At 45.1% G+C, this 16,266-nt stretch overlaps 1 protein-coding gene across 1 annotated transcript; it reads left to right on the top strand.

The window, feature by feature from the left end:
• Window positions 1-5,826: 5,826 nt before the first annotated feature.
• LOC123159812 (disease resistance protein Pik-2) lies at window positions 5,827-10,550 on the top strand. The gene is made up of 2 exons (XM_044577633.1): window positions 5,827-6,680; window positions 8,335-10,550. Exons 1-2 carry the CDS (start codon window positions 5,827-5,829, stop codon window positions 10,316-10,318), a joined length of 2,838 nt encoding a protein of 945 aa, XP_044433568.1. The 3' UTR covers window positions 10,319-10,550.
• The last annotated feature ends 5,716 nt before the right edge of the window (window positions 10,551-16,266 follow it).

The following is a 16,266-nucleotide window of genomic DNA, read 5'->3' as shown; positions in this document are numbered from 1 at the left end:
GGGCAATCGTTGGAAAGAATGGCTCCATCTAGTTAGGAGACTGATGGAGGTTCAACTTTCTCACCAACCCGATGTATTACGCTGAAAGTTTACTAGTTCTGGAGTTTTTACAGTTAAATCAATGTATATTGATGTTATTAATTCGAATGCTATTCCAACTTCCAAGTATGTTTGGGCTGTCAAAGTTCCTTTAAAAATTAAAGTGTTTATGTGGTTTGTCCATAAACAAGTTATTTTAACAAAGGACAACTTGATTAAACGTAATTGGACAGGACCTACTAGGTGTAGTTTCTGTGATCGGGATGAGACGATTAAGCATTTATTCTTTGATTGCCCGTGGGCAAAGTTCTTTGGCGGACGGTCCATATTGCTTTTAATATTACTCCACCGACTTCGGTCAATGCATTATTTGGGACATGGTTTAACGGGGTTGAGCCTGACTTAGCAAGACATATTCGGGTTAGAATTTGCGCTTTGTTATGGACTATCTGGAATTGCAGAAATGATTTAGTTTTTAACAGAACATCACAGTTTCATTTCTTGCAGGTTATTTTCCGAGCTACGGCACTGATCCGTTCGTGGTCGCTACTCACTTCGATGGAGTCCAGGGAGCATTTGGTTACTGGATCTATCCGTTAGGAGATGGTAGCTCGGGATATCTTCAACCGGTTTGGATGGCGGTCATGTAATAGGATAGACAATTAGTTTCCCTATCTATTTTTAGCCGGCCGGTTGTGGCACCTTTTTCCTGGCTAGTTTGTGTCTAGCCGTTTGTCGCTTTGTGTGAGCTGCATTTATCTTTTTCTTTTTCTTTCGCTGGAGACTGTGGAACCTTGTTGGCACTTTTTGTTATTTGGTTAATAAGATGGCCGTATGCATCATTCTGATGCAGAGGCCGGGGAGCCCCCCTTTTCGAAAAAAAAGGCAACCCTCCTGCTAGCAAATTTCTCTGATGGTCCTCAAAGCCCAAATCATCCCTCTTCTCCGGGAATGACGCTCGCGGACGAGCAATGCCTTCAGTCCAGCCGACATGTGCTCAAAAGCTTCCGCACCCGTGTTGCCCAGGAGAAAAACGCCCATAACTTGCATGTAGAGAGTCAAATGCTTGCATGTAAAGGACATATTAACCGACTGGTCTTTCTGGTTCTACAATAGGTGTTCGGGCATAATATCTTTTGCAGCCTTCGTCCACCTCTTCATGATGTGTTTTGCAGGAGTCTCCTCAAGGTGAAGTACGTCCATCACCTATATTACGACAACCAATGTCATTCCGGCTACTACTAGACCTGACAAATGAAAATGAACTCAAATGCTTCTTGCTTAGAGTGAGAGAACAAACTATATGCATCATGAATTTTTACCCTTAGGACAGGACACCACAGCATGCCCATGTGCTTGAATTGACCGCACTCACACTCGAACTCTGAACCGTCATCCTTCATAATCACTTTGTAGACAACCCTACACCAATTTTCCCTCTTGGCTGCATTGCTGTGTGTCTCGTAACATACTTCCTCATCTTCTCAACCTCCATAACATTGTACGCCGTGCCTTCGATGAGTAACCGACCGAACTGTTTGAACATGGCTCTCGTGTATATTTTGCTAGCATGACGCTCTATTGCAAGATTTGTTCTCCTAACAACAACACCCTGTTAACGGAATAAAAAAAATTAGCTATGAACAATTTGTAGCAACCATAACTATTAGGTAGTAGTCTACAGCCATTAAACTCACAATCATTGTCCTCTTCTCGTAGCTTTCCTCCATCTCATGGTGAAACTGGAGCCTCATGTATTGCCTAGCAAAAATTTGCATCGGGCTTGCAGGCAGCATGTACGGCTGTTCACACTTTTGTTTCTTTGTATGCTTGTCATCTTGGCACGGAAAAAACCTTTGAAGCTCGGCTTTGCCCACTTTGATCTTATTTCAAATATCTGGGTCATATAGAGGTGCTTCCTCGGGTTGTACTTGTCAAGCAGGATACCCCATGCCGTCTCAAACTCATCCGCAGTCAACATGGTTTACAACTTTATAGAACCCAACTTGGAACTCACAATTCTTCATGTACAGTGGTCCAAGGCTTTCCTTCGCTTTCTTCAGAACGTGCCATTTGCAAATTGCACCTCTGGTGGACGCCATCTAGAAAATCCTTCCTGATTGCCACCTCCATAGCTCTCTTTTGGTCTGCCAGCCATGTCAGCAGTTAGTACTAGTCAAGTCGGAAAAGCTTGTTCCTTCAATTCAGATTCAATTCCAGGTAAGATGTAAGAATGCATAACAACAGCCAAAAGTTGTACTAACCTGTAAGTATCGTCCTAGGCGCTGGCCCTCCCATCATACGGAAAACTCGCGGAAAACCCACTCGAAACTCTCTACTTGCTCATCACGCATCAGGACGCACACTTGCGAATTGACTGCTCTAGGGCACTTATCCTAGATGGAGGCGTTCTGTCTGCCGGTGCACTCACAAGACGTAACCTGAATTTCCAGGGAAAAACAATATATTTAAGTTGGAATAGGGGAAAACAGGGGCTCAAAAGCACGCTGGCCTAGCAAAACAACCTACTCATCTCCTTTATACATCACATGATCGATCATTTTAATTTTGTTTCTTCAGCAATCGCACATATAACTACCATGGCAATGACCTTCACAGCGTCGTAGGCCATAGAGCAGCATTCATAAAACACCTCAGGATTGGCTTCTGTACCTTTTTGTCCAACCCAACGCATCAGGATTGAACCTGTCTGTCGATTGCGCTGGCCTTGTCGTAGAAGCATGCCGCCGCCGGCGACCGTCGCCCTACGGCCTCCCCGGGCTAGCACCGCCAACATGCTGGCCGCACCCGGAGTCCGCATTCGAGTCCGCCGGCTCATTGTTCGTGGCATCACGCCGCGGGAGAACCACCAGAGGAACCGGATCTGGATAGTCCAAGCTGTCGACGAATTCTTCCCCGGAGGGGAAACCTGCAAGTCGCGGCCATGGGGTGCGGTGCAGCAAGAGTCAGCCGGTGGAACCGACAGGGGCACAGGATAACTAGCAGATCTCCAACTGCCCAGGGTTCACTTACCGGTCAATGGCATCCTCCATCGCCGGCTAGCCGGAGGAACCGCGGCATTCCACGACCTAGGGGAATGGCGATAGCCGTCAACGGCGGCGGCTGGTTTCGAGATCCAAGCTTCTGTACCACGGCTCACTGGGCTCAGCACAAAAAAGTAAACGTGATGGTCCACGGACCAGGAATAACCTCGCGCGGCCGGCCCTCCGTCCATACGGTCTGGGCCTACTTAGCCGCACTGTTCGCTACGTACCCGAGACGTATCTCAATTTTTCGATGCATTCGTGCAGGTGAGTCAGACCGAATTTTGCGGATCCCAGGACGCGAACCAACGCCAGCGATTTCGGGAGCAGGTGCGCTCGAGCACCGAATCACTACTTCTATATACTCTTTTCTTTGGCCGAAGAACTTTGCCATTGGATAACTACCAAACTCCGGCGTCCTTATAAAATTGGCACGTTTACTCACGTCACATGTCATGCCTCTGGCAGTTGGCACATGGATCACACCCGATATTCTTTAGAGCAAGTACTCCCTCCGTCCGGAAATACTTGTCATTGAAATGGATGTATCTAGATGTATTTTAGTTCTAGAGCATCTATTTTCATTCATTTTGATGACAAGTAATTCCGGACGGAGGGAGTATAATAAATTCTACTTAGCAGGCTATAAGACTTGCCATGTCACAAAAAATCTATATGGAAGAGAGAGAAGTGAGGAGGGAGAGCAGTGCCGGCGCTTCAGTAGTTGCCCGCCTATACGCACGTTACGAGGCACAATAGCTGGCTTGCAGCCCGAGCTGCTGGCTGTAAACTAGGGCTTTGCTTTTCCTCCAATCCCAGCATGAAAAGATTAATAGTTAAATCCAACCCAACAGCCAACTTATAGCTATCCTATTATATGGTCTTGGCTTTATGAAGACTATAGGTGACATGGACATGACTGTAGAGCCGGTTGTTGCCTCTCTTATTAACCATGCTCTTAAGGCTGACCATAGTGGAGGTAACATAAGCGGTATCATGCACTTGGGACTCGCAAACATGCTTATGTGGCAAACAATTAAAGAAGAGAGAGGGGGGTTATAATAACGTAGGTAGATACCGTATCATAATAAATGTTATGCTACTATGTGTCATGCATGACAATATATTTAATTACATATGATACTATGCATTATGGATGTAGTATCATACACTACTATTATATGCATTATACTAGTATATGATAGTGTCCACTATGAGCAGCCTTAGGCGACCTGACCTCGTTTACGACTCTATGAGTCTTTTGTTTAATTCCTTGCGTTGGGTCCAGGAAACCAACATACAGTTTATTTATGAGAGCCGTTAGTGGAGTACTGGGTGAAACAAAAGGGGCCAGGCTCATAGGCTGCAGGTTGGGAGGAAGCGGACGCAACGGCTAATTAAACACGGTAGTAGTTCATACGTCCCATTCATAGCTAGGTCTAACATAATGGGATCAACTTCAGTAACATGCGCATCACACTTACAAGTAGCATTATCTTACTTTCAGATTTACTTTGTAGAATAATACTAGAAAACTTCTCCTTGATACGCAAATGCAAAAGCGAAAACAAAGCAAAAATGGTTGAAGACTCGAGACGCAACTGAATCTTTCTAACTACTCCCTCTGTAAAGAAATATAAGAGCATTTAGATCACTACTTTAGTGATCTAAACGCTCTTATATTTCTTTACGGAGGGAGTAGTAAATTATTTAGTAAATTCAAGTGGATAAACACAAGTTGCGTATATATCGGTGCATTTCTCACGAGGAAGTGGTCTTACTAGGCCATTACGCATGATCAACCAAATTTGTAGTCCTGGCGTCTCGTCCTTACATGCCTAGCTTGCCACTGTCGATTAATCGTAGTCAAATCTTCGGCACGAGGAGTTACGTGTCAACTCTCAGATACCCCGCATCCTCGATTCTAAGGGAAAAGCCCACATAAGCGAGCATTGCAAGCCTCTACCTGCATATCTCGCCGGCAAGGAGTTCTGTAGGTAGAGACTAATTAGATTATATTACTCTAATATATCACCAGTTCCTAAGGGGGAAAATACCACTTAAGCAAGATGTTTCTTGTTCACCATGTCGACCAAACAACAACCATTACATCCACTGCTACCAGATTCCAAGATACCATTCAGGAAGTAAGATTGATTTTGTTTAAGTTTAATAGCTAGCTGAGACAACACTTCTTTTTTACTATACTTGTTCCAAACCAAATACTGCAATAATCTTTGTATCATTTGACCGTGTACTTTGTTATGTGATTTATCTATAAAGCGGGACGAGAGCCTCTTTCGAGGTTTATTTAAAAGACGAATGTTTATTTATCTCAAAGTGCAACCTCGATGTCTCAGTTTGCTCTTGACATTGTGTTCTTGGAGAGGCCGGTTGTATTTTGTATCATCTTGATATTAATGAGTTGTCTTCATCCGGGAAAAAAGAGAGTCAACTACCCCTAACCCTGGCTCCCATCATTCATGCCAATTCATCCGTTGTTGTTTTCTCTTCTAATTTTTATCTTGACACAATAGTATCTTACAAGGCTTCCTCACATGCCCGCACGTTACTTCTGTTTTCTTGGATTCTCTATGACCGTACTCCCTTGGCCTAATCTTCGTCAACAAGACTAATCAGACAATACCAGTACTATAAGATAGATGTGTCCATTTGCGCTTCCTGTAGCAAAGCAAAATTCACTCTTCTGACTTTTGATAACCAACCAAGAGAGAGAAGAGTAATGGAGGGTGCCGCGCAGGCCCTCGTGAGCAACGTTGGGCAGCTGGTGGGGGAGGAGTTCCGGCAGCTCCGCGGAGTGGGCGGCGAGGTCGCTCGTCTGAGGGACGAGCTGGCCACCATGAACGCCCTCCTCCGCATGCAGTCTGAAGCAGAGGAGGGTGCCGTGGACCACTTCGTCCGGGAGTGGATGAAGCAGCTGCGGGAGGTCGCCTACGACGCCGAGGACTGCGTCGACCTCTACTTATTCCGCGTCCGGTGCCGATCGGGCGACCGCTATTTCGTCTGGTGCAAGCACCTGCTTGAGACGCTCATGTCTCGGCGCCGCCTCGCCGGTGACATCAGGGCCCTCCGTGCCCATGCCGCCGCCATCAACGAGCAGCACGCTCGTTACGGCGTCAACCTCGAGCCACTGCGCCGCCCTCCTTCTGTATCCTTGCGGGCGGTGGCCGTGTCCGCGCGTGCGCTCCGCCCTGCCGACGACCCGTGTCAGTTCGTCGGCATCACGGAGAAGGCTACCCCCCTGGCCAATAAGGTGAAGGACAACGTGGAGGGTGACATGAAGCTCAAGGTTTTCTCCATCGTGGGCTTCGGGGGCCTCGGCAAGACTACGCTGGCCATGGAGGTGTGCCGGCAGCTGGAGGCAGATTTCCAACGTCAAGCGCAAGTGTCCGTGTCCCAGGCGTTCGACGGCAGGAAGGGCCTCAAGGGACTTCTCATACGCGTGCTGCAGCAGATCGTCAAGCCCAAGTCAGATAATGACCAAGGCATCACAGAAGAGGATTCTATCAAAGGCATCGAGAGCATGGACGAGGAGAAACTGTCTGACAAGCTAAAGGAGCTCCTCGAAAACAAGAGGTACCCAAAAATCTAAACAAATGCCTGATATCATTATTGCCGCAAGTTACCTAGTTCTTTTTACCTTGTTCCCTATATACATTTTATGTATGTTTTCTCTTTTTAGCTCTATGTGTTGACATTGCTAGCATTGGATATTTTGCAAATATTGCTCTTTTAATACTATATATGAAAATGTAGTGGATATTTCCTTAAAAAGGGAACAATTATTATGAGAAAGAACATTTGAGGGGAGGAGGAAACGATTTTCGGGAAAAAGAACAATTTTAAGGAAAAGAAGGAACACATTTGAATGAAAAATCAGGTTTGCTAAGGCACATCTAGATGTGCCTTAAGTATTACACATCAAAGTCCTATACAATTGAATTTACGTGAACATTCATGCGGGTATTTTTTCTTTTTTCTTTTTCTTTTTCTTTCTTATGTTGGTCGAGTAACTTTTGATGTGCAATACATCGGACACATCTAGATGTGCCCTACACAGACCCATGATAAAATAAACATTTTTGCATATAGGAATAGTTTTGGGAAGAAGGAACGCCAAGTAAATGAACAATTAAATATATTTTCATGATGAATCTAATATAATGATAGTACTTTCTTGTTCAAGATGTTTATGTACTATATCTTACAGAACTTAATCAAACTTAAGATAGTTTGATCAATAACAGACCTAGTAATAATGGATGTATTTTGGGATTCATCAAAGAGCAGTGCTAAACGTACAACGATCTTGGGTCCACTCTTGATTAATATTATTTGTCATGGGTCCACTCTTCCCAAAAGATTAACCTAATATGTCATGGCACACCTACCCTTATAATGTAGTATATGTCAATCTCCACAACTAATCTAGTACTAAAGCTAGAGAGAACCAATCAACTGGCAAACTATAATTTTTTGGGCTCCAGTGGTAGCATCCCTTGGTTAACCATGATTAGCAGTGTTGCAGTATAAACCACTACTATTTGGTATGCCGTACTAGTACCTTTTTTCATTAATGGAGCATTTTTTTCCCAGCCGCAATTGACACGCTATCGAACAGTTTGTTACCCTGAGGTGATAACTGACAAGTGATCAAGCATGAAAACATAAAGGCAGATTAACATGAACAAATGGAAAGCCGAATGAAAGCATATCTTACTATACTCTCGTGTCCATGGCTGAAGTAGGAATATTCAATATTAGCATGTACTCTCTCTGTAAAATAAAATGTCTTATTATGCCTCTTGCCATCATCATAGCAAAGAGAAGGAATGTAGCATATTAGTATATGAACAAATAATTTGTAGTTGATGGAATAATATAATAAAGAAAACATTATGACGAGAAATCCAAATTGGTCGAGGCTACGTGCAACAACGAATATATTGCTTTCAAATTAACCTATGTCTAATGTGTTCCCTTCCTTTCTAGTCTAGGAGGTTAGTGCTAGGAGTGATATAAAAGTTCATCCCATCGCATCCATCTTTTCCTCATTAGTCATTTGTGCTATCAAGTTAAGGAAAACATATAATAAAATGTATAGTTCTACATGTTTACATGAAAAGTCAACAGATGTGGTTTTATCAAACCTAGTGAAATGACTGATGCCTTGATTTTGTACAAGACAAGTCTTTCTCTAAGCCTAACATATATAACTATATGAAATTAGGTACCTCATTGTGATTGATGACGTATGGACCATTGCAGCCTGGGATGCAATCTTTTCCAAGTTACCGGACAACAAGTGCAGCAGCAGAATCATTGTTACCACTCGGATAGATAATGTTGCAAAGGCATGCAGTGATGCTAGTGGTGACATCTATAATATACAAGCTCTGAATCCATCAGACTCCAAGAAGCTGTTCCTAAGAAGAGCATTTAGCTCAGTGAGTGACTCTTGCCCCAAGGACTTGGAAGAGGTTATGGAGAAAGTCTTAAAAAAATGTGGTGGACTGCCATTGGCAATTATAAGTGTTGCCAGCCTTTTGGCAAGCTACAGCTCACCTGAAAGCAAACATATGTGGGAAATAGTTTTCAAATCAATTGGTTCACAGATGGACAGCCACCCTACCCTTGAGGGGATGAGACAAATAGTTACATTGAGCTATGACCACCTGCCTCATCATCTTAAGGGTTGCATGATGTATCTTAGCATTTTCCCAGAGGATTATGTGATTGTCAAGGATCGATTGTTGATGAGATGGATTGCTGAAGGATTGGTTGCTGAGAAGCGGGGGTTGACAATGATGGAGGTAGCAGAATCATACTTCAATGAGCTGGTGAGTAGAAGCATGATTGATCGGGACTCTGATGTAGTCACCTACTATGATGGGAGGGTGGAGACGTGTCGAGTGCATGACATGACACTCGAGGTCATGGTTTCGAAATCCCTCGAGGCTAACTTTGTTAGCCTCATAGGTGGGCAGTACGAGGGGATGTCATACGATAGGATTCGTCGCCTCTCAATTCATGGAGGTGGGGAGATTGCCAAAGAATCTCCATCCCAGAAGAAGACAGCGAGGCATGGTCGTAAGGATGGCATCGAGGGGATGAATGTGCAGCATGCCCGATCATTGAGCCTGTTTGAGTTTGAAGGAGACAAACTGCTTGGTCGGCTACGTGAGTTCACCCTGCTTAGGGTGCTTGACCTGGAAGATTGCAAGGGCCTAGAAAACAAACATATGCGCCACATCTGCCGGATGTACCTTCTAAGGTTCTTGAGCTTGAAGGGTACAAATATCAGTGAGATGCCTTCGGAAGTTGGTAAACTGGAGCATTTGCAGACCCTTGATGCACGCAACACGTGGCTTAAAGATCTACCGGAGAGTTTGACAGATCTAGAGCAACTCGAGAGCCTGCAGTTCTCCAATGGGTGGACACTGCCCGAGGGAGTGAAGAAAATGAAGTCACTGCGCAAGGCGAACAAAGTGGTTATCAGATCAAACCTTGTAGTTGCTCGGGAGGTCGGTGAGCTGGAAAAATTGCAAGACTTGCGTATCTATGTCGCCAGTGACTCTGACAATCATCAGCATGTCCATCTACAGCTTATCCATTCAATAGGCAAGCTATACTCCCTCCGATGCTTGAACATTGGGGACACGGGTTATGACCGAAAGGTAATGAACTTTCTACATAAGCTCCCCTCGCCACCAAGGCTCCTTCGATACCTTAGGATCTGTGGTGGCCTTGTTGGCGGTGGATTGCCTGCCTGGGTTGGGCTACTCACTAATCTTGTTGAGTTTGTCATAGCGTGGGCATACCTTGAGGGTGACCAACTATTAGACACACTGTGTAAGTTGCCCAACCTGAAGAGGCTCACCCTGGAGACACACTTCTACGCAGAGAAAAGGCTGGTTGTACGCGAGACCCAGATCTTTCCAGTGCTCACGGATCTGAAACTGACAAATTCTCCTGGAGTTGAGGTTTACGAATTTGAGAAAGGATGCATGCCAAAGGTTGAGGTGTTTGAGCTGGATTTTGCTAACATTGAGAAGAAAATTGTTGGCATCGAGCACTTGACCAACCTAAAAGAGGTGCAGTTCTTTGGTCGGAAAGACAACAAAGCCCTGAAACTTGCATTGGAGGAGCTAAAGAATGAGAATCGGAGGCGCGGCCAGTCCAATCAGTTGACCGTCAAAGTGAGATACGAGTGATAACTGTGCTTGCAGCTGTTCTTGGCGGTCATCATCTGGTTCAGTTTGTTTGCTTACTTGTTTCAGCCGTTCTTGGTGGATTTGTGACTGTTGTTTCGTTGTTGTTCTCGTCATGTAAAGTTGGAGTCCTCAGCCGTTATTTTATTTATTTTGTTTAATCATCAACATCATCTCGTCATGTAAGTCTATAAAATGTACCAGCTTGCGTCCTAAATAACTGTTGGGTTCTAGACGTTGCATTTGTCATTCTGTGTAATTCACCTTGCATTCTACTACCTCCGTTTCAAATAATTGAAGTACTGGGTTTGTCCTATCTCAAACTTGTTCAAGAGCAAAGTAAACTCGGTCTTGGGTGACTTGAGGGAAACAGACGACGTCGTTCCTTCCTCTGGAAAATAGTAGCTAGAACTCATTATTATGAGCATAAAAAATCAATAACATCATTTTTTTATACTATAAATTTTAACTAGTGATGTACTTCCTCCGTTCCTAAATATAAGTCTTTTAAGAGATTTCACTGTAGAGACTACATTCAGATGTATATAGACGCCTTTTAAGTATAAGTTCACTTATTTTGCTCCGTATGTAGTCTACAATGAAATCTCTCAAAAGACTTATATTTAGGAACGGAGGAAGTAGAAAACTAGTGACCTAGAAATAAGTAGCAGTAGTAGTTACTAGTCGGTTCGTCAACAACATAAACAAAATCTCTCGCAACGATGCACCAAAGACGGATCATGGAATGCTGGCTCAGACAAAAATAGATAATCTGGCATGTAAGCTAGCGGTACACACAGCCTGTGTGTGTGCGCGCGCACGTCTACTCGTTTAATTTAGAAAGCAAAACATGGAGTTTTGGCAAACTTTGTACTATAAATATTAGAGAATAGAAATAATGAATATCTCAGAAAATGACCGGAGGGACATCAGCACTAGGCCCCTAGCTAGCAATCAGAGAAAACGGTGAATCTCTCTTCTAGTATTTTATTCTTCTCTATAACCGACCATCTCTCTCTCTCTCTCTCTCTCTCTCTCTCTCTCTCTCTCTGATCCAAAGAGTAACAGGCTACTCAATGGTTGGGATTACACTCAACTAAAAACATCTCTTTAAGATTCTCCGGGACTGTACGTACCAACTAGTGCCTGGTTGCCTGAGGTTCTCGCTAAGAAGGCCAGCTCATGGGCCAGTTTATTGAGGTTCCTCCAAACCACACTGATCTGGTAATCAGCAAATAGCTCCGGTGTTTGTTTGATATCCGTCAGGGTGGGGTAGTATTCTGAAAGGCAAGTCGTGTTGTTCCTCAGTTCTCTGCCAACCCAAGCGTTGTCAGTCTCCACTATGATTCTCCCCCGGTATCTCTTTGCTAATTCCTTCAGTCCACCAAGGACAACCTCTGCCTCGGCCTCCTCTACTGATCTGCATTTTTTCAGGCTTTGGCAAACCGAGATGAAAACGAGGCCTTGGGAGTTGCGAGCCACAGCTCCACCCCAGCAATCACCCGTGTCCACTAGGAAGGCAGCGTCTGAATTTAGCTTTGCCCAACCAGGGGCCGGCGGGGACCAGTGCATGGATGGGGCGACAAGGCTACGACAGGCGCGTTCATGTTGTAGATTCCCCACTACCTCAGTTTCAGTGGGTGTCTGGGCATCTTTTATTTCAGCTTCATGTCTGACTAGGAAGCGCACTGATCCCGTCACTGTCTCTTTCCCAGCTGCATGAATCACATCGTTACGACCTACCCAGATATTTGTTGGGCTGGACAGCAACAATGCGCTGCACAAATTCACCGACACGGCAAATATGCACACTACACAGCCTCCTTCACTTGTGATGAACTTTAAGGACAGATTCAACCAACAAGTAAGCAGCGGAATAACACAAACAACATGCACATGTGACACATGATTTAACGTGGAAAAACCTCCTCAACTTGAGGAGTAAAAAACCACGGCTGTGGACCGACCGGTCCACACAACTTCACTATGAGAATGATGAGTACAAAGTCTTCTCTAGAACCTCTACAGAGATTTACAACACACTCTCCACGTTGCCAACCGGCAACAGCAACAACAACCACAAGAAGTAAGATTTCAGCAAAGCAGAGTTTACACAGCTTCTGTACCCTCCAGTGTTTTGCAAACTGCTCTTAAACTGCTGAACCAAACAGCACCAAATTTGGCAGACAAGTAGACACGCGAGTTCTTGAGACCCCCTCCAAATTTCAGCTCAATAGGACATCGTTTGCCTACCCAAACTGTTCGTCTCCCAAAACTACTCTGTTCTGAAACTGCAGCAGTCAGAGCTGACAAAACCACTCTCAAATCTGATGCTCCACTGACCCAACCTCAAACCAGCTAACCGGATCGAAGTACTCAAAGTAAGGAACGAGCTCACCAAGTTTGGGGTCGATCCAAGCACGTTTGAGCCTCCAACCACCAGCTTGAACACTGTCTAGTCAGATGCAACAAATCTGGACAGAACCTCTGCTTCTTCTTCTTCCTCTCTCAGGTTGTGTTTTCTCTTGTGTGCTCTCCCTCTCACTCTCACGAATGGCAGCCACCACCAGCAAGGGGTGGAGTGGCTAGGGTTTTCTTCTTGCTTCACTTCCCTTGGAAGCGCTCTCAACCGTTGGATGCAGCGAAGATCAACGGCTGACATATGTTGGACTTATGGGCTGATGTTAGGCTGCCAACACACCTCCATGTGGAGGGACTTAGCCCAACAAACTCCCCCTCCCGACATCATGGAGGGTCTCACTGCCTTCCGGCAGCCATGCCAACGAGCCGACGGCATACTTCGAGCTTCTTCCTTGTCACCACTTTAGTCAACATATCAGCCTCATTGTCATCGGTGTGAACCTTCTCAAGTTGCATTTTCTTGGAATACAACACATCTCGAATCCAATGATAATGGACTTCTATATGCTTAGACCTTGAATGAAAACTTGCATTCTTACTCAAGTGGATAGCACTTTGGTTGTCACAAAATAACACATACTTGTCTTGTTAAAACCAAGCTCACAAACCAAATGTTTCAGCCACAATAGCTCTTTGTTCGCCTCTATTACAGCAATGAATTCAGCTTCAGTTGTATTCAGTGCCACACACTTCTGCAGCCTGTTTTGCCATGACACCGCTCCCTCTGCATAGGTAACCAAGTAACCTGAAATAGACTTCCTTCTGTCAACATCTCCAGCCATGTCAGAATCTGAAAAAGCAATCAGCTTTGCCTCACCATCACCAAAGCAAACTTTCAGATTTGTGCTGCCCCGGAGATATCTCAAAATCCACTTCACGGCTTCCCAATGAGGTCTTCCTGGATTGGACATAAATCTGCTCACAGTACTAACCGCATGGGCAATGTCAGGCCTTGTACACACCATAGCATACATCAAACTCCCAACCGCTGAAGCATAAGGAACATGATGCATTTCCTTTTTCTGCTCATCAGTGGTAGGACATTGCTTTCTGCTCAACTTGAAATGAGCTGGTAGTGGACAACTCACAACTTTAGCATTTTCCATCCTGAACTTCTGAAGTACTTTCTCAATATACTTCTCTTGAGACAAGTACAACTTGCTGCAATTTCTGTCTCGCTCAATTCTCATTCTGAGAATGTTCTTTGCTGGACCTAAGTCTTTCATGGCAAAACATTTGCTCAACTCCTTCTTCAACTTAGCAATCCTAGAGACATAATATGATCAAATCATCACCTGAGAACCTCTGAATAAACACACAATGGTCTGAGCTACACTTCTTGTAGCCTTGCTCCCCCATGACAGTTTCAAACTTCATGTACCATTGTCTTGGTGCTTGTTTCAGGCCATAGAGACTTTTGTTCAGCTTGCACACATAGTCTTCTTTGCCTTTCACAAGAAACCCCTCAGGTTGCTCCATGTATATTTCTTCCTCCAACTCACCATGAAGGAATGCAGTCTTCACATCCATTTGCTCAACCTCCAAGTTAAGACTTGCTGCCATGCCAAGGATTACTCTTATGGATGTCATCTTCACAACCGGAGAAAAGATCTCATCATAGTCAATGCCTTTTCTCTGGCCGAATCCTTTTACAACTAGCCTGGTCTTGTACCTTGGATGTGATGTGTGCTCTTCTTGCTTGATTCTGTAGACCCACTTGTTCTTCAAAATTTTCTTGCCCTTGGGCAACTTCACCAACTCATAAGTATGATTCTTATGCAAGGAATCCATCTCTTCTTGCATAGCATTTTTCCACTCCTTGTGCTCATCTTCCATTGCATCTGCAAAGCATTCAGGTTCTGAACCGTTAGATAATAACACCACGTATTGATCTGAGGGATACCTGCTGGAGGGAATTCGACCCCTGTTGGATCTTCTGAGTGGAGCGGCTGGTGGACTTTCTGGTGCTGGTGCTTCCTACTGATCCGGATCATCAACTTCAGCATCATACTCTTGTTGCTGCTGCTGGGGAGCATCTTCTTCACCTGCACCACCATGTACATCATCTTGTACATCTTCTGCATCTGCTTCATCTTGCACAAGAGCTGGAGCTACAGGAACTGGGTCAGAATCAATCATCTCTTGCTGCTGCTAAGGAGGAACCTGCCCCTTTGTCTTCACAATATCCTGAATTGTTTGGTCTTCAACAAACACAACATCACAACTTCTCACAACTTTCCTTGCTATAGGGTCAAACAGTTTGTAGCCAAACTCATCACCACCATAACCAAGAAAGATACATTGTCGTGTCTTCAAATCAAGCTTTGACCTTTCATCTTGAGGAATATGAACAAAGGCCTTGCACCCAAAAACCTTCAGGTGGTCATATGAGACGTCCTTGTCACACCAAACCCTGTTAGGAACATCTCCCTGCAAAGGATAACTTGGTGAGAGATTAATAAGATAAACCGCAGTCATCAAAGCCTCGCCCCAAAGGTGTTTGCATAGCTTTGCATTTGACAACAAGCATCTAACTCTCTCCACAGTTGTCCTGTTCATCCTCTCAGCAAGACCATTCAGCTGTGGTGTCTTCGAGGGAGTAAATTGATGCCTAATACCTTGCTGCTTGCAATATGCAGCAAATGGCCCAATGTACTCTCCTCCATTATCAGTGCGAATGCACTTGATCTTCTTCTCAGTTTCTCTCTCAACCGAGGCTTGGAATTGCTTGAATACACCTAGTACTTGATCTTTGGTCCTCAATGTTGGGGAATGTAGTAATTTCAAAAAAAAAATCCTACGCACACACAAGATCATGGTGATGCATAGCAATGAGAGGGGAGAGTGTTGTCCACGTACCCTCGTAGACCATAAGCGGAAGCGTTATGACAACGCGGTTGATGTAGTCGTACGTCTTCATGATCCGACCGATCCAAGCACCGAACGTATGGCACCTCCGAGTTCAGCACACGTTCAGCTCGATGACGATCCCCAGACTCCGATCCAGCAGGGTGTCGGGGATGAGTTCCGTCAGCACGACGGCGTGGTGACGATGATGATGTTCTACCGACGCAGGACTTTACCTAAGCACCGCAACGATATGACCGAGGTGGAATATGGTGGAGGGGGGCACCGCACACGGCTAAGGAACGATCACGAAGATCAACTTGTGTGTTTAGAGGTGCCCCCTTGCCCCCGTATATAAAGGATCCAAGGGGGAGGGGCCGGCTGACCAAGGAGGGCGCGCCAAGGGGGAGTCCTACTCCCACCGGGAGTAGGACTCCCTTCTTTCCTAGTTGGAGAAGGAGAAGGGGGAAGGAGGAGGAAGAGGGGAAGGAAAATCGGGGGCGCCGCCCCCCTCTCCTTGTCCTATTCGGACTAGGGAGGGGAGGGGGCGCATCCCACCTCTTGCCTCCTCTCCTCTTCTCCCTTAGGGCCCATGAAGGCCCAATAACTCCCGGGAGGGTTCCGGTAACCCCCCGGTGCTCCGGTAAAATCCCGATTTCACCCGGAACCATTCCGATATCCAA

This window comes from Triticum aestivum, chromosome 7B, assembly GCF_018294505.1.
Source record: "Triticum aestivum cultivar Chinese Spring chromosome 7B, IWGSC CS RefSeq v2.1, whole genome shotgun sequence".
NCBI classification, from domain to species: domain Eukaryota; kingdom Viridiplantae; phylum Streptophyta; class Magnoliopsida; order Poales; family Poaceae; genus Triticum; species Triticum aestivum.
This window is presented reverse-complemented; position numbering and strand designations above follow the sequence as displayed.